The sequence below is a fragment of the Diospyros lotus genome, chromosome 6 (assembly GCF_014633365.1).
Source record: "Diospyros lotus cultivar Yz01 chromosome 6, ASM1463336v1, whole genome shotgun sequence".
Taxonomy (NCBI): Eukaryota; Viridiplantae; Streptophyta; class Magnoliopsida; order Ericales; family Ebenaceae; genus Diospyros; species Diospyros lotus.
This window is the reverse complement of record NC_068343.1, coordinates 17,810,195-17,834,010: the sequence shown is the minus strand read 5'-3', so window position 1 is coordinate 17,834,010 and position 23,816 is coordinate 17,810,195. Positions and strand designations below refer to the sequence as shown.

The 23,816-nt window shown below is 36.7% G+C and overlaps 3 protein-coding genes and 1 non-coding gene across 7 annotated transcripts; 1 reads left to right on the top strand and 3 right to left on the bottom strand.

The window, feature by feature from the left end:
- Window positions 1–7,234, top strand: LOC127804218 (uncharacterized). The gene is made up of 4 exons (XM_052341031.1): window positions 1–759; window positions 6,498–6,590; window positions 6,694–6,761; window positions 6,861–7,234. Exons 1-4 carry the CDS (start codon window positions 136–138, stop codon window positions 7,021–7,023), a joined length of 948 nt encoding a protein of 315 aa, XP_052196991.1. The 5' UTR covers window positions 1–135; the 3' UTR covers window positions 7,024–7,234.
- Window positions 766–9,703, bottom strand: LOC127804219 (wall-associated receptor kinase-like 20). Of its 3 annotated transcripts, none has more exons than XR_008023670.1 (3): window positions 8,730–9,703; window positions 8,370–8,442; window positions 766–3,181 (listed from the first exon to the last, which is right to left on the bottom strand). XR_008023670.1 is itself a non-coding variant. In XM_052341032.1 (2 exons), the coding sequence occupies exons 1-2, from the start codon at window positions 9,617–9,619 to the stop codon at window positions 8,433–8,435; spliced, it is 900 nt and encodes a 299-aa protein (XP_052196992.1). In that variant the 5' UTR covers window positions 9,620–9,702; the 3' UTR covers window positions 7,321–8,432. The 3 variants fall into 3 exon arrangements, 1 of the variants encoding a protein (XP_052196992.1); XR_008023669.1 differs by having other exon boundaries at window positions 766–3,175; XM_052341032.1 differs by lacking the exon at window positions 766–3,181 and having other exon boundaries at window positions 7,321–8,442; window positions 8,730–9,702.
- Window positions 9,704–20,260: 10,557 nt separating this feature from the next.
- TRNAM-CAU (transfer RNA methionine (anticodon CAU)) lies at window positions 20,261–20,346 on the bottom strand. Its single transcript is given in 2 exon segments — window positions 20,261–20,296; window positions 20,309–20,346. It is a non-coding gene; the product is annotated as a tRNA-Met (tRNA).
- A 318-nt stretch (window positions 20,347–20,664) lies between these two features.
- Window positions 20,665–23,056, bottom strand: LOC127803804 (linamarin synthase 2-like). Of its 2 annotated transcripts, none has more exons than XM_052340327.1 (3): window positions 22,376–23,056; window positions 21,298–21,813; window positions 20,665–21,218 (listed from the first exon to the last, which is right to left on the bottom strand). In XM_052340327.1, the coding sequence occupies exons 1-3, from the start codon at window positions 22,890–22,892 to the stop codon at window positions 20,806–20,808; spliced, it is 1,446 nt and encodes a 481-aa protein (XP_052196287.1). In that variant the 5' UTR covers window positions 22,893–23,056; the 3' UTR covers window positions 20,665–20,805. The 2 variants fall into 2 exon arrangements, with proteins under 2 accessions (XP_052196287.1, XP_052196286.1); XM_052340326.1 differs by having other exon boundaries at window positions 21,298–21,855; window positions 22,376–23,005.
- Between the last annotated feature and the right edge of the window lie 760 nt (window positions 23,057–23,816).

Genomic DNA, 23,816 nt, shown 5'->3' with positions numbered 1-23,816 from the left:
CCGTCGGTCACTCTCTTCCCTTCCCACAGGTATTTTACAAAAGTGGGTGTTTGCCTTCCCACAGGTATTTTATAAGCTATCAAGCAAAAAGTCGGTATTTCTTCACTTCTATCCAATCAAATTCAGAGACACACAATGTCCAGGTGCATCAGCTTCACGGTGTTGCAGGACCGCCGCTACCGGAAAACCTTCGCCGGCTCCGGCCTGAGATCGGCCACCACCGATCTCGGCGATGGCACGGTAATGCACTTCTGGGTGCCTAAGACCCACAAGCCGGGGAAACCCAACCTGCTCCTCATCCACGGCGTCGGAGCCAACGCAATGTGGCAGTGGTACCAGTTTATTCCCCGGCTCACCGGAAAATTCAACGTCTACGTGCCGGACTTGGTGTTCTTCGGCAAGTCATACACTTCCCGGCCGGAGCGGACGGAGGGGTTCCAGGCGGAGTGCGTGATGCGGGGCATGGAGGCGCTCGAGGTGCGGCGGATGGAAGTCGTGGGGCTGAGCTACGGCGGCTTTGTGGCGTATAGCATGGCGGCGCAGTTCCCGGCGGCGGTGGAACGGGTGGTGATTGTGGCGTCAGGGGTGTGTATGGAGGAGAAGGACTTGGAGAAGGGGCTGTTCAAGGTGGGGAGCGTGGATGACGCCATCGCCGTGCTGCTGGCCCAGACGCCGGAGAAGATGAGGGAGCTCATGCGCTTCACTTTCTATAAGCCGGCCAAGATCATGCCCTCTTGCTTCCTCGTTGATTTCATTGATGTGAGTTTTCAGAAATTCACTTCAGTGCCTGATGATTTCTTCTTTTTGGTTGGGAGTTGCAATTTCCTCTTGAAAATTTCATATTCCTGTGCTCTTTATAAACAATTCATTAATTGGGGATAGGATTGAGTCGAAGTGATGACATATGTCCCTCTTCAATCTATAATTTGGATTGTAAACTGGGAAATTTGCTGCATTCAGAGGGCATGGTCAAGGATGATTTGGGAAATTGACTATGAAAATTGTGAACTGCCTGTAGTAGACCTTACTCCTGAAGCATGGAGAGGGTTTTGCTAATTAGTTCTAGGATTCGTATTCTTCAGTGACAGACACAGTCATCCTTGCTTCCAAATGCAAGGACAAGGTTAAGTCCACAACATAATGTAAAGTATTTCGTAGTTGTAATGTTTGATGGGTAATTCTCAGGACCTTTGCTTGGAGAACTGTAGAGATAATACCTCGCAAAACAACCACAAGATCTAATCTTTAGGGTGAAAAAATAGCAAAAACAGTAAGTAAAAACCCAAAGAACAGAAGCTGAAAAATAAGAACAGCAAACTGAAACAAAAGAAACAGCACACTCCCTGTTGATGCTCGGCAATGGAGAAGAAGAAGAAGGTGGATTTGCAAGGTCCAACGTTGATCGGTCCGACACCCACAAAAGGTACCCTAGAATCAGTTCCAAGCACAGCCCAAGAACCGCATTCAATCGACGCCCAAAACAGCCTCAATCACAAAACCCACAACCGAGAATAGCACACCCACACAAGGACGAAGTAAACCCCATCAAGGAGAACACTCTTTCTCACTCTCGGTTCTCTCTCTCTCTCTTCTCGCATTCACCCTCATTCGGCACCCCCTATTTCCCCAATATATGGATCAAAATAACCTCCCAAGAACCAGATAGATATCTCCAAGGATGAGGATAACCATTGGGTTATCAGATAGGTTGAGATAAGATAAGGGAAGAGAACCATACTTGCGTTGGAAACGGCTAAAGAAGAAACAAATCTGCGTTGGAATCGGCCAGAGAACAAAAATGGAGAAGCTAGGTCAAACTAAGGTATATATATGTGGGCTTTGAGATAAGGCATTGTGGGCTTTAGACAAATGGGCTTGGTCCTTGGTTTGAGCAGCTGGGCCAAGCCCAGCTTTCCTCAAACACAAGGTAAATGTGCTTGGGCTATCTTCTTGTTGGGCCATCTCTTTGTGGGATTGGACCTCTCAAAAAACTATCAATCCTGGACCGAGACCTATGATAGATAACTTACCCGACCAAACACATCATCACCTTGGACTTGTTGGGTATCACACCTCAACAAGAATCTTGTTCTTGAACACGCATAGTATATTTAGTGTCATCAGTCAACCATTGTGTGAAGCCCTTCAATCGCTTCTTGTTATTACCTTTCTCTCTTTCGGATGTTATTGGTTGGAAATTGGAGGTTTGGTAGCTTGTCTATTGCAACTTGGTTGTTTGGAGCGTCATGTAGTAGGCTACTGAACCTCTACCGCTTGTACTATTGTTGCTTATGTTAAATTTTCTTTTGTTGATTCCTAGGGCTGGTTGTTGATGGGACAGTTTAATGTTATTAATGAGTTGTATTATGGAATATTTGGGTTGATTCAAACTGGTGTAAGCCAAAGGGCAGAGGATAGAGGGTAAAGGTTCAATCCAGTTGATCTTTCTGCAAAGGAAGTTCTTTGGCCAAACTATGATTGCTCCAGCCTGTATAGTTTTCTTTTTAGTCAATTTTTTATCCGATTGTGCTAGACTTATTGAAGAAACTGGAACTTCTTGTTCCTTCTCTTTTCTTACTTAAATCCGAGAGAACAGATTACAATATATACATGAACTTTGGCTAAGAATTCCTAAAAAATCTCCTAGACTTTAGCTTCTTGATATTAGGATGAGGACTCCTAATTTTTAGGACTAGATTATACACTCAATTAATTCATAAGATAAACATAATACATGAATAGATAAATAAGATATCTTTAAAGGCGATAAACTCTTCTTCCGAATAAGATGATAAGCCTAAGCAGCCGTGAGCAGCCCATTCTTCATTCACGGCACTAGCAGATAGAAAGCATAAAGGATATTGATGCACAGCTGGAATTCTACACTTATCAACTATAAAAGAGATTTAAGAAATTGAGGGCATCCTTAATGACGAGGGGAACCACCATTAGTACACTTTTGAAATGAATACATAAAAATAAGTCCCTACAAGTAACTATCTTCAAATCTTAAACGTGTTTCTTGCTAGGATGATCTTTATTCTCAATCTTACTGCTAGATGCCAAGATTGGCTTCCAGGCCGATGACTCTTTCCATGGAGTATTTCTGTGTTACTGACTGCTATTCTTGAATGCCCCAATGTCTGAGTTCAGCTGCTGATAATGGTGCAGAAATCTGCTCCTTTGGATCAAATCAATATTTAGCATGTAAGAACTAAGATGCCATTTTGTAGCCAAAACACATAGTAATGGCGCCCATCAGAAATTTATGAATTTATTGCTTAAGAATGCCAATCAACAAGTGCTTGATCTAACATTAATATGGATGAGTGTCCTTTAATTTATTTGGTGCTTTAATTGTTCAATTAAAGTATGAAAATGATCAAAGAACCAGGAAATTTCCATACTAAGGCAGAGTAAAGCGGAACCAGATTTTGACCAAACTTTGAAGAATTAAGTGTATCATTCTACAAAGATTTAGGTGTGATTTTGGTATTATTGGGAAAGATCTATTTGTCTAGTTTCATAGGAATTTTACGGATCTCAATTTGGAGTTTTCTACAAGAAGTTGTGGCTGTTCTCATGAAGTCGCACCAAGCTGTCTGAAACTTCATTGGGTTACAAGTTGGTGATGATCAAATTGCCCTTTTTCCCTCAATCAGATCATTTCAAGAAGTTTGAAAGTTTAATTGACATGTTACATTTCCTAGAAGTCTTTCTTGGTTTAGAAGCTACTTTGGTCAAGGGTTGAAGTCATTTATTTCCAAAGTTTTGGATTAGTGTAGTTTGTTAAGACTTTAGTGATAGTATTGGAAAATGCCTATTTTTTTTAGGGTTGTTCCAGATTAGAGCCTTAATAACCCCATGGTCTATGATGTTCTCAAGTTTTAATCAAGTTGAATTCAAGTATTGGGCTTTGGCTTTTTGAGAAGAAGGATTTCTTCTTGTTCTTTCTCTTATTCTTAGGTGGATTCCTTTGGATGGTGAGCTTAGTTCTCTTGATGTTCACTTGTGATCCCTCTTATTCCTCCCTCACATTTCCAGCATCAAGTTGGTATCATATTTCAGATGGCTGGCTGTGGTCATCAACCAAATGCTTGTTAATGAGACCTATGAGATATTGAGTTGCACGAACTAAGGAGACAAGTGCAGCAACTGCAGCAGCATCTTGAATGTGGCAATGCTGCAGAACATGATGGTAGGGGTCTGTTTCAAAGCACAAATCATTAGATGATGAGAGGAAATTAATTATTTTCATCACACATCAAACTCTATCTAGTAATGAGTCTTCACCTTGGTATCAGGCACGAAGAATGGATTAAGAGTTTGGTTGCAAAGTTGAGATTCCAGATTTTGAAAGAAGATGTGATGGTGGTGATGAATTCATTGATTGGTTGAACGCCATCGAAAGAGTTTTTGACTTTAAGGACATTTGCAATCATCAAAAGCTGAAACTTGCAGCCATTAAGTTGAAGAAGTATGCTTCAATTTGTTCAGAACATCATAAGAAATGATGAGTTTGTGATGCCTGATGTCATCTTTTTAATTGTGAGCTTTTGAATTTCCTCTTAATATTATTTATCTTTCTATCCTTGACTAGTAACAATTTATTAATTGGCATAGGATTGTGTAAAAGGGATAAAATTTGGTCCTTTTCAATCTATAATTTGGATTGTGAACTGGAAAAATTGTTGCATTCAGGGGCATGATCAAGGTTGATTTGGGAAAATGACCATGAATGCCTGTCATAGTCCCTGAATCATAGGGTGGGTTGTGCAAAGATTGTAATAATTAGTTTGACAATTGGTGTATTGTAGACAATCTAATGGCTTGAGTGACAGCCATAATCATCCTTGGTTCTGAATGCAAAGATCAGTTTGTGCCCACATCACATTATGTAAATTATTTCCTAGTTGTAATGTTTGATGGGTCATTCTCCGGCTTGCATGGAGAACTTGTTCTTAAACATGCTTATTATATTTTGTGTTATTTATCTATCAGGCATTGTGTGAAGCCCTTCAATCTCTTCTTGCTATTACCTTTCTCTAGTTTGGATGTCAGTGGTTGGGATTTGGAGTTGGGGTAGCTTGTCTAGCGCAACTTAGTTCTTTGGAGCGTCATTGGTTGGCTACCAGCTTACCACTCTACCGCTTGTGCTAACTTTTCTTTTCTTGATTTATAATTTTGATCATTGATGTCAGCTGTTTTAGTGATATTAATGGGTTGGAGTGTTGCATATTTCGGTTGATTTGAGCTGGTGTGGGAGCCAAATGATGGAGGAAAGAGGCTGAAGGTTCAATCCAGTTGATCCTTCTGCAGAGGAAGTTATTGGCCAAACTTTGATTCCTCAGCCTATTGTAATTTTCATTTTAATCAATTCTTGAGCTGTTTGTGCTAGGCATGTTACAAAATTGAGGACGTCCTTATTGTCAAGGAAACTCCCATAACAATACACCTTTGAAATCTGCTCCTTATTCTCCCATCATAAATTTATGAATTTATTGATTGAGAATGCTAATTGAGTGATCAACAAATGTTCAAGCTACCATAGACGTGGAGGAGATTGACATTTTCCATTGTGTTTCATAATTTCATATGAAATATACAGATCCAACTTGAAAAGGAAATCGGATTATAGGTTCATTTCAATCCTACCAACCACTGAAGATCAAACACTTTGACCCAATCATTATCCTTGATTTCTATTCATTGGTTTCATGTAACGGACATATGGATGGACTGTGTCTTCATGAATCATGTCAAAGAAACTACTAAGAACAAGTATGATTTAGGATAGATATAGAAATGTAAAGAATCATCAGTTGTAGTAGAAACTAAATGAAGACTAGAAGTATAATAGATAAAGGTTGTGGCGTTAAATGATTTGAAGAAGCAATACAAAAATAACAAGCGGAAGGCCTGAGAGAGGCACAATACCTACAGTCAGTAGATTACATTCCTCCTGAAAGTTTTTCTTTTTTCTCGGGGAAAACCTTTCATCAACATACATAATCTCCCTGCATCGTATATCTCATAACTTATATGGCACGATGCTCTTTTCATTTGTGAAGATTTTTTCCTTTCTTAGGTTTGTATGCTCTTCCCTTTTACCTTTTGTCAGTATCTATTCGGCCACCATATTGCTTGTATCCAGCTTATTAGATGCATTAAGATGAATATAACTCCCCCCCTCCCCCCACGGCTATTTGTGGAACATATCAACCATTAAGGTTCTCAGAGTCCTTTATCATCAAGAGGATCTAGTAAGTAGCAGACTTCATCAGCTTAGTAAAAGAATTATTATGCTCCCACGAGCTTGCAATTAATCAAAACTTGTATTGTTCTTTATTGTCAGCCTGCCATATTATTATTACAGTGTGTATCTTTGTGGTGGTTTTAGTCTGATAATTATGGAATTTGCGCTTGTTTTCTAATTTTCACTACTTGATACGTTCCGCTCTGCTCAAATGATTGTATGAATTTGACTCTGTGGACAGGTGATGTGTACAGAGAACCTTAAAGAAAGAAAAGAATTGATCATAGCATTGCATAAAAACAGAAAACTCTCTGATCTTCCCAGGATAAACCAGGTTTCTACTTGGTTGTATTTTTCATTGTCATGGCATCTTTCCTCCTGTTTTATTTTTTCCAGCAACTAACGGCATAAACCATAATTGATCCTCCTCGATGTAGCCCACATTAATAATCTGGGGAGATAAAGATCAGATATTCCCCCTGGAATTGGCACACAGACTAAAGAGGTGAGTATGACAAAAGGAGTTCCATACCATTTTGTTAGATGTTTGGAATGTGTTTAGCGAGCCACGATTTGTTCATTCGGCCATGTTGATATGTTGTAGGCATCTGGGTGAGAATGCAGAACTGGCCATCATAAAGCATGCAGGACATGCAGTCAATGTTGAGAAGTGGAAAGAGATGTACAAACACATGAAGGCGTTTCTTGTTGATCGGCCTCTTTCTTCTAAAGATGAACACAATGGCAACAACCTCAAGGCAGACTAAAAGGGGATTCATGGAATGGAAAGAAAAAAATCATTTGAGCTGTGACTTATTCATTCTACTGTATCACACGTTCATATATATTGGTTGTTTTGGATGTATAATCGATTATGTTATGGAATTAATCTCTTAGAAAGGCGCCTACTTGTAAGATAAACATGCACATTAAGAACAAGAAAATAGAGAAAGAAAATCGAAGAAGGATCTGATGATCGCTGGCGTGATGGCTTGTTACTTAGAATTCTTGGATTGTATTCCTTCTTGATCTCGTAGTCTATGTTTGGAACTGGGATTTTTTTATTTAAAAATGAAATAACTTTCACAGATCCTGGTTTCAGAAGCCAACTCCGCATAGGAGGATATAGGCCATTTCGCATATTTTGTTTGTTTGTAACGTTTTATTTAGAGTGATGAAGACTGATCATCTCAACAGAATAATATGGGATTGGGCTTCTGGATCATGGGCAGGATTGTCTAGGTCCATGAGCCAAGTCGACTCTCCTTTGTTATAGAGGTCAAGTCTAGAACTAGGATTTTTAGAAGGGAAAGAAAAGGCAAATACTTTTATGTGCAGATAGAAATATATATATATATATATATTAAAACATAAAAAAATTCTCTTTTTTTTTTTATCTTTTTCATCAAAGAAATTCTCATTCCAAATTTCCAAGTGTAACCTTAGCCTATCAAGGGAAAAGGGTTCACACTTAAGTGACCTAGCAAAAAGATGAAAGGGCTCTGACTTGATATAAATTTAAACAAAACAAATGAAAACAGAAGAAAGAAAAAGCAAACCCAATAGCCGAAAGGGCACCTTATGGGATGCTTCCATGGATGCAAAGGCAGCTGAACTTAAAAGATTCTTCACTTGCTCACCCTTTTTGCCCCCCAAGCATTCTTCTATGCCCTTTGTATTCTATTTCCATGGGCCTATGTTCTGTCCTTCCATATTTTACTAGAAAAATTTGTAAAAAGTAGTGTTTTGTGGTCCGAGAGTTACAGATTTTGGGTGATAAAAATAACTTTTTTATAGAACAAAAGTAAAAAAAAAAAAATAGCAAATTACAAATACGATTTTCTTTTTAATGTTTACATGAAAAGAAAGTATCGTATAACAGAGATGTCGTTCAAGTGAAGTTGGTGAAATTGGTAATCACTAATAAGAATAAAGCCGTTCAAGTGAACTAGAGGTGCCCTCCCATGGAAGCATTAATTCTGTTTTCCCACCTTTAATCTATTCTTCCCGATAAAATTCCCACTCCATTAATCTCTATCCACCAATTGCTCATCAGATTGTAAAGGCCTGGAGAGCAGATGAAGAAGATGACGACAGTACAAATGGAAAATACCTCTCTTTCTCCTCAAGCCACTGCCAACGAAAATCATCAACACAGGCCGCTCAAGGGCGCAAGTCATTTTTCCCTGCAAATTAACCCAACTAATCACAAACTTACCATCTTATCCAAATCCAGATATATACATACATATGTATGTATGTATCCGCACCGCTTCATCAACCAGAAACAAAAATGGAGAAAAGTTAGAACTCATTGATCATCTCTTTGTCCTTATCCTAATTAATAAGCCTCCATTTATAACCGACAAAGAAATGCATCCATGTCCTCTTCCGAAAACCACAGGCCTTGCGCACACAGTTTAACTAAATACAGAGGGAGAGAGAGAGAGAGAGAAAGAGAGAGAGAGAGAACTCATAAATTGATCTGGGACTGAAGCTCAAGAACATGCCTTCATCGGGGTTGTTGTTATAGCAATCCGTAGACGTATTATAGCCTCTGCAAACACACAGAAACGAATTGCTGGGAGGGGCATACCCACAAACGCCATTACTCATCTCGCAGCCAAGACAATTGGGCGAAATATTGTACCCATCCTTGCCCCCTTCGGTGTACTTCAACTCCACGCCGTACTTCCACCGCTCCGGGTCCGTCGGCACGTCCCCAAGATCCACCACCGACGCGTACCCGGCGCACTTCAGCCCGGCGAGGTCCAATTCCCCCTTGGGGTTGAGATTCGCCGGCGCGTAGACGCAGCACGTGTTGGTGGGCGGAAACAGCGGCAGCCCAAGCCCCACCACTGCCGGGCAGGTGTAGATGGAGGCGCAGAGGTAAAGGGTGGAGGGGTCGCAGATGGCGGCGCCTTTGACGGCGAGGGCGGAAGTGGGCGGCGGGCAGGATAGGAGGATGAAAGTTGATGGGCCGAGTTGGAATGGGCCGGCCCAGTCCAGGCCCAAGTTGGAGGTGGAGGGGAGCATGGCGGTGCAGTTGGACATGGAGGGTGGGGTGATGATTAGGGTGGAGGTGGCGTAGGATATGGAAGTTATGGGGTAAGAGCCGGTGTGAGTGGTGAGGAGTAGCCGACCGCCATCGTAGGAGGAGGCGCAGGTTATGTAGGGGTGGAAGCGCGGGGACCCGCAGCCGTGGCCGGTACCTAGGGGGTACTTGATGTCTAATGGGCCGCACTTGGTCAGGCATAGAGGCTCCTGCGCTAACGTGCGCTGGGCTGCTGGAAGTGTGAAAATGAGATGGAGAAGGATGGGGAAGACGACGATGGTTACGGAGGAGGGATAATGACGCTTCATCCTCTCTCTCTCTCTCTCTCTCTCAAATGAACTTGTTGCTGATGAAACTATAGAGCGTGGATTGAAGAGATTTATTTTGTCCGTTTTCAGACCACCGATTGGAAAGTCAGTAAACTTTTTTCGAAAACGAAAATATTAATATCGCACGGCACGGCAACATTAATATGATCTTTTTATATTAATATATTACACTTTATACATTTAATTAATGTAAATATAATATAAAAATACCAAATTAAATGTCGATTTTAAATGGTTAAATAGTATTTTTGAATACAAAATTATAAAAGCTATGACATGTCTCTTTGTATTCACTAATTTATAATAAAACTGTATTTTTTTAAAAAAATAATAAGAAAAAATATATATATAATTATAGCTCTTTCTTTTAAGTAGCGTTTGTTAAAATAAATGTGATAAATTTATATTAAATTAATATAAGATTGAGAAATATTTTAAAATATTTATTAAATTATTTATTATTCTTTTTTGAATACATTGAGTATATACGGGTCATTATTTTTAAAATCTGTAATTTAATTAAAAAATAATTATCCTGATACATGATAGGAAGGTGCAGGGAATGTACAATACTTTTTGATGGGAATAAAGTCATTTTCAGTTTGGGAATATATGCTTAATTTAATGCAGGGAATCTTCGTTACTTTTTTTTTTTATTAGAATAAACTCACTTTTGCTTTCCGAATAATATCCCGAGAAGAATATGTGCTTAATTTTAAGGGTGTGATAATGGAAAGGGAAATTCTATCCGGAGCCCGCATAACTATTTTTTATAGTCTACATTTTATTAAATTTTTTAATAATTTTAAAATATCTATTTTATCCTCACAAGCAACCCTCTCTTCCGATCACCCTTGATTGTCGGTCGTCACCTCGCGTCTCTCTTTTTCTCCTGCACTATATACACACAAACACACACACACATATATATATAGCAAGACAATATATATATATACATGCTTGTTGGGTCGGTCATGGCCGATCCACACACAAATATATATATATATATATACACACACAAAAACATGGTCACAGCTATGACAGTTGCGGCCATGGAACCTAGCCATGACAGTAGTTGGGGAACCCAACGTTCCCCAACTCGAGGCAATGGTGGTGGCATCGCGACCATCACCATCGCAGATGATGAAGGTAGCGATGCTACCATCGTTATCGAGGTGCGAAGGGGACAGGGTACGGAAGTTTCAAAAACCTCTGCACATGATAAGGGATTGTATGACACTAAGAAAATTGATGGTCACAAGCAATTGTTTTGTCTCCTAAAGCCTCCCGTGCTTTCTGAAAAATGAGTCAATTTAATTTTTTGATTTCTACAAAAATGTTACAATAAAATTCTATGTTACAAGTATAAAATTCCTTAAGTTTTAGATTATATATGTAGAGGCATTAAATCTTAAATTCTAAATCTTAAAAAGTTAAGTAAATCTTAATTAATCTAATTAAATATTGATTAATTAAAATTAAATTTATTTAGATATTAATTAATTTTCAATTAACTAAAACAAAAAATAAGAGAAAGAAAAAAATAAAATGGCTAGATTAAAATATATTACGCGATTCGTGAAAATTTTTAATTTTTTTTTTCTTTCTTTTTTCTCCCTCAATTCGTTAAACCTTAAGTCCGATACATCGATCATGGATAGGTTTTAGGACCTAACTTGTCACGATAGATTCTAGAATAAACCCATTATGTCATCTAGAATTCATACTATCAATATGGATTCTAGAACAAACCCAATCCAATAAGATTAGGTTAATATGACAAACTTATTTGATTAGCGAGAACTTATTCTTGAATTTATTTTATCAAGATATATTTTGAAAATTAAACTCAATCTGCCTTTCCATCACCTTTGACAACCCAATTAATCAAGAGAGAAAGGTAGAAAAAAGACAATGACAAAGAAAAAAAAAAGAAAAAGAAAGATAAATAGGAGATAAAGGAGGAAGCGAGCAGAAGTTGTCGAACAAGAACCTATGATGGTTCTTGTAACGCCCCATCTTCCCAAAATGAGTATTACCTCGAGATTTTGAGAGTATTTTTTTTTTTTTTCAATATCATCATACACACAACATAAGTCTGTAATTATTTCCTAACAATCCCAATTATACCTTCTCAGCATATCAAAATTTAAAAATTAATAGATTAAGACAGGTATTATTAATCACATCAGCGAAAGTAAGATCGAAACCTCAATGATATATAACCGACCAATTCCTCTTACAATTAAATATCCAGATCGATGTTTCACATGAAAATATCAAAATATTACATAACCTCTGAACATCGTAATCATAGACAAAAACCTACGAAAACTAAACCTCGCAGCTACATCTCGATGACATTCTTTCCCTTGGCGCTACCGCTTTCACCTGAAACATTTGAATATTCCAAGGACATAGTCCAAATTAGATACTGAATCATTTAAGTGAGAGTTCAAAAATATTTTCATGAAGATATGCAAAATCACATATAAAATCGATAAATCCTGACATGCCCCAGCCTAAGAGAATCCCACATAGCACTTAACCTTAATCGGGAAAACTGCAATATCTCTAAAGGTGACACGACCACATCGACCCATTGGCAAACACAATCCTACTTAAGAGGGACAACCTTGACATATGAACCTGGGAATCACCCCATTGTCATTATTAGGCATTACGCTCTTACTCAAAAGCATTTCAAAACCCAACACAACCCTAGCCTTGAGAGTGTCACATCAGCACTATCCCCGGAATCTACGTCACCTCGATATTAATGTTATTGCTCAAAGGAACCTAGGGTGGTGTCCACTCTCAACCCCGCCACTTGAGCCAACAACCGGGGTGGTGTTCACTCTCAGTCCCGCCACTTGAGTACCGTAGGGTGAAATCCGTCTCAGCCCAGTCCCAAATGGGTCATATAGCATTAACCCTCGGCATGCATCCCGAGTGCTGTCACTCGAGGGCTACGTCACAGGTTAGCAGCCCACATTCCACATGGAAAACACATAACATGCCAATGTCGAAAATCATAACATGCATGATATAAAATCAACATCTCAATGTATGCAATTTACCGTACAAAATTTAATACATGTATAAATAAGCGTTTGGACAACCATCACAATAAACCTAGTCATGGGGATGAACACTCACAGTAAACCATTCATATGCCACAAACAAATTTTTCGATAGAACCACTCACCTTGAATGTATTCGGATTGCCTCGAACCTTATGCTTTGCCTTGATTCTCGTGCCAGGCGTACTATAACTCAACCTTGAGCCTCAACGATACCCTAGACATCGTATGCATTCAAAGGGAAATCAATATCTATTTTCCCAATTTTCTCATTATTTTTCTCTAATTTCTTCCTATTTTTCTCTCGATAATTTCAAGTAAATACCTCTTCAAGCATTTTTTATAAATTTTTCTCCAAAAAAATTCATAAAACATTATTTATAAGCCTATGGATTTTTTTGGAAATTTTCCAGATTTTTCTCCTATTTTTTCAAATTTCCATAATTACTTTTCCTTGAGAAAATTTATTTCTCATTGATTTCCTTCGAATATACTTCAAGAAAAATCACCAAAACTCATAAAATAAATTCTTTATCCTTCTGGAATTTTTTTAGAATTTTATAAAAACCCCTCATATTTATTTTCCATTTACCTTTTCCTTCAAAAATCCAAAATAATTATCTCCTAAATAAATTTCCAGGATAAAAATTCATCAAAATAAACTATTCATTTTAATTGAATTTATGGATATTTTTACAGAATTTTATTTCCTTTAATTCTATTTTTTCTCGAATTTTCTACATTTTTAGTATTTAAAAAATACAAAAATACCTTCGGCCATCTTCTTCGGCGACGGCACACCGGAAAATCGAAGTGATGACACCAGGCTGCTCCTCTCCCTTAGTCAATCCCAATAGTACCCATCTTGGTTGGAAAAACCCATCGAAAGTCTTTTGATTTGGCCAAAAACAGTCCGCCAAAGCTACTCGCCACTGAACTTCAGCGAATCAAATTGTCCTTCAATTCGAATTCCGATTGACATGAAACTTTTCAGATTTGCTACCCATAGCCTTGCGACCAAAAGCCCCTTAATAGATCCTTCGATCGATTACTCTACAACCCGATTTAATACTCACGCAATATGTATATATATATACGACCGAATGTATATATATGCGAAAACACTCCCTACACTACTCCAAAAACCCTCAAAATTCTCAAAATTACTCCTCACAACCTGGGGAACAAAAGCCCCTTATCCCCGACCTCTGATTCGCTCCCAAAAGTGAGAAATTCGAAGTAAAATTTTTGATGCAAACCCTCACCAAAACTCGGCTATTTATAGCGAATTCTAAATTCTGAAATGGTTATAAAATATTTGGATAAACATTATCTCTAAAAAATTATATCCCTAAAAAGGATAAGATAAATATCATCTATTAAGATAAGCGTTATCTGTAATTCTGTTACATTTGAAATCATTATATATTTCTCTATAAATAAGGAGTCATTCATTCCTAAAATGGGGGAGGTCTTTGATACTATTTCAATACAGTTTCTTTCATCATATTCAATGTCTAACTTAAGCGTTTGAGTGTTTGCGCGGGGATCTCCCCGCGCCCTCTGACTGTTTTCTTATTTTTGTAGGCTCATGCGGCTTGAAGATGACATTTTTATTCTACAAATTTATTGTTGTATTCATGCCACAACAATTGACGCCGTCTGTGGAAAACGTCCAAACAGCCTATGGGTATTACAACAATTTTTACCCAATCTCAAGCCGTTTGAAACGTCAATTGAGAAAAAAACAGTACACATATGAGAAAAGCCTCATTAACGGTATACTCGTTTAATATTTTTGCACCCATTACTGTGTCGTTTTTAAATCCTGGCATTATACATATATATGAAAGAAAGAAGATTGAAAAAGAAACAGAAGGGATGTTACGTATCAAAGCTTCTCGTGGAAGCTAGGGGAGAAGGAAATATGTTGTACATATTATATTTGTTAAGCTTGTATATATTATATGTGATAAGAAGCTTCTGGAGCAAGCTTGGTGGAAAAATAATTACATGCGTACTAAAGCTTCTGAGAAGAGAAAGAAACTATTATGCGTATATTATGCATATTATACTATATCATGAAGAGCTTCTGGAAGAAACTTGGATAAGGGGAAAGACCCAAGACCCAAATTCCCAACAGAAAAGTGTTTAAGTTACACATTATATACATAGTATATTGCAATAAAACAACGGCTTTCGTTATATATTATAATACCATCAAGAATGGAGATTCTGCATGAGGTAACCAAAGCTTGACGTCTGAGATGGCTATCTAGAGAGTTCCAGCTGTTCAGGATTTAAGCTCACCCTTTCAAAGTCAAATCCTTGCATAGCCATGGTTGGTTTCTGTACCCATCTGGGTAAATCAGCAAATCATATTCCTTGAGATGTTACAGTCTTCTGCAGAGAGACAAAATTAGACAAAAGGCATGGGGTCTTGCTATGATATCCCGTTAACAGGGCCAAAGCAACTTTCTTCTTCTTCCTTGTTTAAATTAATTTCCTTATGCTCTTTTAATTAATTCCGTTTGGGAGATCCTTGGTGTCATGTGGCAACTAAGCAGCAAGTGGCCAAGCAAGGCACTAAGGCGTGACCCACGCACGAAGCTAAAGCAGAGCTGGAGTAGAGAACCTCATCTTCTTCCTGGTTTAATTTTCTTATGTTATTATTGTTGATTTGGATTTCAATTTTGTCAAAAAAAAGCTCTCAAATGCGGACGTAGGCGTTACGTTGAACCGCAAAAACAAATATTATTATTTTTTAAATTGCAGACGTAAACGCTACGTCGAACCGTAAAAACAAAATATAGATATTCTCTCTGATTGCGGACGTAGACGTTACGTCAAACCGTAAGAATAAAATATTATTATTCTTTAATTGCAGAATTAAGCGTTATACCGAACCATGAAAATAAAATATTATTCTTTAATTGCGGACGTAAACGTTATACCGAACCGCGAAAATAAAATATTGATATTCTTTTAAAGTGCGAAAATAGGCGCTACGTCAAACCACGAAAACAAAATACTCTCGGATTGCGGATGTACATGGTATATCGAACTGCGAAAATAAAATATTGATATTATTTCGAATTGCAGACGTCGCCCACAATTATTCCAGCAAACATATAGACATGAAACTGGGGAGCCACAATCTTATGGCAAAAAACAAAAAAGCTCGTTGCCCTGCACATGGCCCGATAACGAGGGAAAAATAACAAAGTCTATTATCTTGCACATAGCCCGACAATGAAGGAAAACAAGCTTGTTGTCTCGCTAGTAGCCTGATAATAAGGTAAAAACAAAAGTCCTGTTGCCCCGCTTGTAACCCGGCAATGAGGAAGACAACAAACATGTTACCCTGCGATGGCCCGGTAACGAAAAGAAAATGAAGCCCGTTGCCCCGCACATAGCTCAGTAACGAGGGAAAAGCAAAAGGCTCATTATCCCGCACATAGCTCGACAATGAAAGAAAACAAGCATATTGTCTTGCTAGTAGCTTGATAATAAGGTAAGAGCAAAAGGCCCATTGTCCTGCTCATAGCCCGATAATGAGGAGAAAATAAAATCGTTGTCCTGCGAGTAGCCCGACAACGGTGAGGCATAGTCAGTGTACCCTTTCCTTTGCTTTGCAGCCAAAAGCAAGAGTGGGAAGCAATTGTTGTGTCATAGGTAAAAGCCCATTAAAGGGTCAAATAAGCCTCAAAGGCCAAAATGTCTTTTTAGGCTAAAAGGCATAAATTTCCCATATGTGAGGGGGGGTCCCGCACAGCGTGCAAACACGATAGGTCCGATATTCAAAAATCCTTTTGAATATTCCAAGAAGAGGATAAATAATTATCCATAGCGAATTCTAAATTATTAAATAGTTATGAAATATTTGGATAAGCATTATCCCTAAGAAATTATATTCCTAAAAATGATAAGATAAATATCATCTATCAAGATAAGCGTTATCTGTAATTCTGATACATTTGAAATCATTTTATATTTCTCTATAAATAAGAAGTCATTCATTCCTAAAAGTGAGAGGTCTTTGATACTATTTCAATACAGTTTCTTTCATCATATTCAGTGTCTAACTTAAGTATCGGAGTGTTTGCGCGGGGACCTCCCCGCGCCCTCTAACTGTTTTCTTATTTTTGCAGGCTCATACGGCTTGAAGACGACATTTCCATTCTACAAATTTATTATTGTATCCATGCCACAACAATAGCCAAATTCGTCCATTTTTCCGACCAATTAGAGGCCCTTGCTTTGCCCTTACGCGACCTTGGCCATGCCCTGTCGAAGAACAGCTGCAAATCTCCAGATTTTTCGGCCACAAATCGCGGCCAGATCAGCCATTTCTGAGCAGATTTTTCAAAAATTATAGTTTGGCCCCCATGAAATTTTTTTTTGCATTTTGGTCCTTATTCTCAAGCCCCTGATCTTCCCAGCACCATCACTAGGACCCTCAAGATTAGTACTTCTCATTTCTCCCTGGAAACTTTCAAAAAATTACCGTTTTGACCTCCCTCGAGCAAATTTAGAAAATTGTACTTAGGCCTGATTGATCGTTTTGACCCTAAATCCACTCGATTCAATCCGAAATCACTCAAGGGTTGTTCTATACATAAAATATTAGTCCTTGACACACTCTGTTGACTTTTTGGACGTCTCTTACGTCGATTCAATTTTCTCAGCCCGGTCGACAGTTGTACCGAAAACTGTTCTCGATCCAATTTCTTTCATCACCAAAAATCATAACTTATATTACTTGATGATGCTATACTATTTTTCTTAATTATCTAGGGTCCGAGATACTCCTTTCAGTCGATTCAACAATTTATTTTACTTTTAAACCCATTTTTCAGTATTTTAAATTCATCTAAATTACGCAGTAACTTCACATAGATATGAGGTATTACAGTTCTAGTCAAATGACTTTCTTTTTTTCTTATTTTTTTTCTCTTGATTAATTTTAAAATAATTATACAATTTAGTATATTTCAAAAAAAAATCTTACAAATTCTTATGATTTGTTATGAAATTGATAAAGTTTTGCATAATAAAAAACAGTCGTATAAAGTAATGAACTCGGAAGACTTGATAAGCTCTTATAATATAATCATTATGGTATTGTATTTATTAAAAAAATAAAATAGTAAAAAATACTGAAAATCTGTTTAGTTGTTTAAAGTATTTTATGTATCTTTATTTTAATTTTTATTAAATAATTTAATATTTTATCTGAATAGGAAAATATATTTTTTATATTTTCTAAAAATAAATGTCATACTTTTTGAAAACATAAAATGTTAGGATATATTTAATTATAAAATAAAATTTAAAAACGAAAAAATATTTTCCAAAGGGCCTAAAAATTTTAACAAAGAAGGTAGAGATATACATTTTATATTGCTTTATAATTGTGGGTTTACATATTTTTAATATATTTTTGTGTAAATTGTATCGGTCACCTTTGCGTTTTCAAAATGACACTTACCTCCCTTGATGAAACACACAAACATATCATTTTTCCTTTACTTATTTCCTTTTCTTTTTTCTCTATTACCTGTCTCATCCTAGTGGACCACTAGCTAAAATGGCAACCAGCAAGAGATGAATAAATTTTTTAGTTGAAAGAAATTGAATGAAAAATAAAAATGAAATCAAACACCCAGATTTAGGTTTTGTATTCGAAGATGAACTTGGATCAAAATTAGAACCTAGATCATTGAATGATGTTTATCTTCTAATTAATGATCACGAATCCATCTCCTAGATTCATCTATAAATACAATCAAATTTGGGTTTATGTTCTTCTTCCAAGACAACCACAAACTTGTATTATTGGGTGTAAAAGGTAAAATCCCTCGCCTTAATACAAACTTGCATTATGGTTGTCTATGCAGATAAACCCAAAGAGACGGATTGATGTTCTAGGTTCATTTTTGTCTTCATCTTTAAAAATGAAATCCAAATTCATGTTTTCAATGAAAATTAACCTAGAATGTATCTTTGAAGAAGAAAAAGAGACAAAGAGAGATACCATTGACATCTTTAAAAATAATTGTCTGGTATCCTTTTACCTTTTTCTCCTTCCAATTGGAAGAACTCATTGTCATCAATTAGAAAGAGGCATCATTAGTTAAAGATCATCCAAATTGTAGGAAGTTTAAGTTGCGTTCTCTTTACTGTTTTCAAGTCATTTTTAATTTTTAATTTTTTAAAATAATGAAAACGCGTTCTCTTTACTATTTTTAAAAATACGTTTTTGAAAAAAAAAATTGTAAAGAAAACTCAAAACAACAAAAAGTTATTTTGAGTGTTTTCATCTAAAACAAACACAAAACTCAAAACATATTTATTTATTTATTTATTCATATTTTATTATTATAATAGAAAAAAATATTATAAAATTTATTAACCTTAAAATGTATATATATTTTTAATAATATATTAACATTAAATATTTATAATTTACTTAATAATCAAATTTATTGAATAGAATATCATTAAAAAAATATTTTCAAAATTTCAAAAAGAACGCGTTTTCTAATTTTCTGTTTTGAAAAATAGTTTTTCAAAATGACAAAGAGAACGCGTTTACAATTTTCTAAAAACAGACTAGCAAAACAGAAAACTGAAAATGAATTCAAAACTCAAAACTGAAAATTGAAAAGCAAAGAGAATGCACCCTTACATTGTTGTAAGATTGGGAAGTAATGAAGAAATTACCACTTATGAGTTGGAAACTATGATAACTTTAAGAGAGAGAGAGAGAAGTCATGGTTAGTTGTTGTTGGTGACTTTGTTAGTGAGATATAAGTAAGAGAAATAAACGAGTAAAATAAAGATGAGAGATAAAAAGAGATAGATACAAATATATGTGTATTTTGGGTATCCATAAAAAATTAACGGCATTTTCATATGCCAAGAGAGAAATTGATTAGGGATAACAAAAATCAAAGGAGATCGATATCAATTTTGAAAACACAAAAATTGTCGATATATTTTTATTAAACCTTAAAATATTTTGTAAAATTTATACAATATTTTCTTGTCTAGCACATAAGCTTATCATTGGCACAAAAAAGAAAAAATGAAGAAAAATTATCTTATTGAAAATCGAGGGTCTACTTCGAACCAATATAATATATGTATAATTTTAAAAGGCAATCATGTCATGTGTATGTTAAAAAAAATTAATAAAAATTTATTATGTGTTCTTTACTAGTTATACTTTATTTTTTAATATTTTTAGACAAAGTTTTAAATTAAATAAACTTTAGTGTAGTGGTAAAGTTGTTTGAGAAATTAATTAATATTTTTAAATGTTACGAGTTTAAATTTTATTAAAATTTTAAATTCTTATTTTTAAAATAAAATACATAAAATAAGATTTTTTAAATATTAAAAAAAATTAAACTCAACTACAGTTATAAAAATTACTTACCGAAAAGGAAGATATGTGCAAATTAGAATTAAAAGATTTCAATTAGAGAATATAATTTAGGGAATTGGAGGGGTAAATAAAAATAACATAAAATGGGGTGAGAGAGGCTCGAACTCTCGACCTCAGGATCACTCAATAAGCTATGAGACCTACGCGCTAGCCAACTGCGCCACCACCCCAATGTTATTTGAGTCACACTCATCTTATATAAAATGATCAACTGGTCAATTTTAGTCTACAGATACCCGCATGCATGCCAGCCTATTTAAAATGTAAATAGAAATAAAATTATTATTTTGTCTATAGCGTCTGACTTATTGTCACCATAATTTCGACAGAAAAGTAAATTATAAATAAAATTTTGTCTCATTACACAGGATAAAGAATTGAACCTATGACCTATTGATACGAATCTTAACTTATCACTTGACTTATGTTTTGGAGACTTTAATGCACCGTCATTTTTAAATTATATAAACGGGTATTGAGTAAATAAATTGAGTAAAGAATAAAATTGTACATTAATTAATGATTACTTATGAATTAACCATGGCAATATAACATGCGAAATACAACCACAAACATGTACTAATTGGGACATGCTGACCCTTGTATGATATATTAATACAAATCAATATTCAGTGGGCCGGAGTGACCCCCGTTACGCAGGAAAGGAGAGCCTCGTCCACGAATCTATCAAAGTTAGAGTAAGATGAGCCTCCAACAGCAGTGGCCTCTTCGGCTTTCCTCTTCCACTCCATCGCCTTCTCCCTCATCTTCCTCCCACTCTCTCCTTTCACCATTTCCCTCACAATCCTCTCAATCTCATGCCGATTCACGTCCTGATCAACCTCCGCTGCAATCCCCCACTCACTGCACGCGTACCTGCAGTTTGTCTGCTGCTCCGCAAAGTAAGGCCAGCAGATCATCGGCACCCCGCCGCATACGCTCTCCGTCATCGAGTTCCATCCACAATGCGTCAAGAAAACGCCTACCGATGGGTGCAAAAGCACCTGTTCCTGCGGGCACCAGCTTGCCAGCAACCCTCTACCTAAGAATAAGAATAGTATAAAAGATAAAAGTTAATCATCTGTTTACTAATTTAATTAATCTTTTAGTTGAGATGCTACCTTCAATGTCCTCAACAAAATCTGGCGGCAATTTTGCAGACTCGCCCATTACGATGTCCGGTCGGACGATCCACAGAAACGGGACCTTGCTGTTGGCCAGCCCCCATGCAAATTCCTTCAAGTGCTCTTCCGACATAACAGTCACACACCCGTAGTTCACGTACACGACCGAGTTTGGCTCCCTTTGATCCAGCCATTGGAGACACCTTGTATCTTCCTTCCATAGACTTAAGTCAAGTGAGTGGACCTGGCTTCGGGTTTGGGTTTGATCATCAGTGAGTTGTTTCTGCAGCAAGGAGAGTGGTCCTGCAGTGTAGATCCGAGGAAACTGGGACGAAATGGCTTGTAAAACTTGGTGTTCGAGTGCATCGAAGGTGTTGAAGATGATTGCGGATGCTTTGAAGCAGTTTTGCGCCGACTCGCCCAAGAAATGGAACATGAAATCGTCGGGATCGGTAGTTCGGACGAAGGAGGGGAAGTCCCTAAGCCGGATGTTGTGCATGCCGGGGACCCAATCTATAGGCGTATCAAGCGTGCCATCATACATGAAATTTTCATCTGGGATTAGCAAGGACAGGATTCATAGTTCATTAATTAGTACTACTTGGGGTGTGCCTACATGTTTTTCTGAACAAAATTGATTTAAACATCTAAGTCACTGGTGTCATACTAAACTTGCAATTCATATGGTTAGAATATCATCAAATCACGTAAGATAATAAAATATAATGCTTCTAAAAATCAATAATTTCTTGAACTCAAAAACTTTTCCGATTAATATTAATCATATGGGCCACTACCCTTGGTGGTTATGAAAAACTATAAATTAGATGGCCAACAATTTATTTAGTTAGCCAAATGGGTGATCGCCTGATTTTTTTCATTCTAAATTTTCTTACAAAATAACCAAATATATAAAATACAACTATATGTAGTAATATCTTTTCATATGAGTTCATTGTGTAAAAATTACGTAAAATAACCAGATCACAACGGCCAATGACAGTAACCTTGAAAAGATTGGGCTAAAACCTATATATACTGTGCTTAAAAGAAATATGATATGTATTATGTACACCTTTGAAGGGGAAAATCCCTCTCTTGGCAAGCTCAGAGCACTGAATATATCCCATAAATCCACAAGCTGAGGCAGTCCAAAAATGAACCCCCGGAATGCCAAATTCTTCAGCCGCTCTCACGGCAAAGGTCATGATCAATCCATCCGCAACTATGCACGTAACCGGCGGCGAAGCTTCCTCCGACGAGTTTAACCTCCTTAACAACTGCCTAAAAGGATCCAAACACTTGTTCTTGACTGCTTTGCAAAGCGCTACAGGATCCTGGGTGGCGTCGCGATCGGACGGCGGCAGCCCTTCCGACATCGTCTTGAACTGGAAACCGTTGGAGCCCTTCGCCCATTCATCGGTTCCTTTGGATCTCAGCAGCCGCCGGTGGTTGAACTCAGTGTTGACGAAGGTGATGAAGAAGCCTCTCGAGTGGAGGAGCTTGGCCAGTTGCATGAAAGGGTTGATGTGGCCTTGTGCTGGCAAGGGTACGCAAAGCACATGGGGCTGTTGGGCTGGTTTTGTAGCCATGGTGAATAGAGCAAGAAGGCGAGGTGAGGACCTCCAATTATGGCTTAAAGCTTCTCTTGGAGTTGAGCTGACTTTAAGCTTTGTGAAAATTGGAGTACTGTTCCTGTTCGTGTGGTTCTCTTGAAGTAAAGAACCACACGAACACTCCAAGCGGATGAAAGGGAAAGGTGGAACGATGAGATTGAATGGAAATTTTGAACGAGGAAGGCAATACGTAGCTTCCTACAATATATAATATAATCACGCGAATTAGTGGTAATTTAATGATAAGTGGCAAATATATCACTCTAAACGATCTCTGTTAGTGTGTGTTTAATTGTATTATTTAAAATTTAATTCTAAATAATAGTTATCTAAAAAATAAAAATTATCTAATCCCTTAAAAAATAAATTTCGTGAAAAGAACTTTTAAATATTTGTATCAAACAATAACTTAAGTTATGCGAGTCCCATCATATATATTTCCTTAGATTTAAGAGATAGATTAGTAATAACGTTGCTTTGCAAACTTAACGGGACATCGATGAATGCATAGATGACTCTTGGATGTTGGTGGACCTCTTTTTCATGGTCTAATCTCATTGGATGAGGTAAGCCGCCGAATTTGTAAGATGGGACAACGCCGCCCAAATAAAGAAGTGATATTTTTATACATAGGCAAAATATTATTAGTATGATACAATAGTAACATAGTTCGTGACCCTTTTTATTATTATAAATATTTTACTTCATAATATATACAAATAAAATTTATTATATATTTAATATAATATAAAACTAAACATTACTCTTAATTAAGAGGATAATCAAAGTGCAAAGTATATTTTTTTAAGATAATACATGTTTATTACATCTTATTTTTAATTTTTAAATATTATTATTATAATCTAGTCTCTGGAGTAAGTATCGTTCTCACGAAAGAAA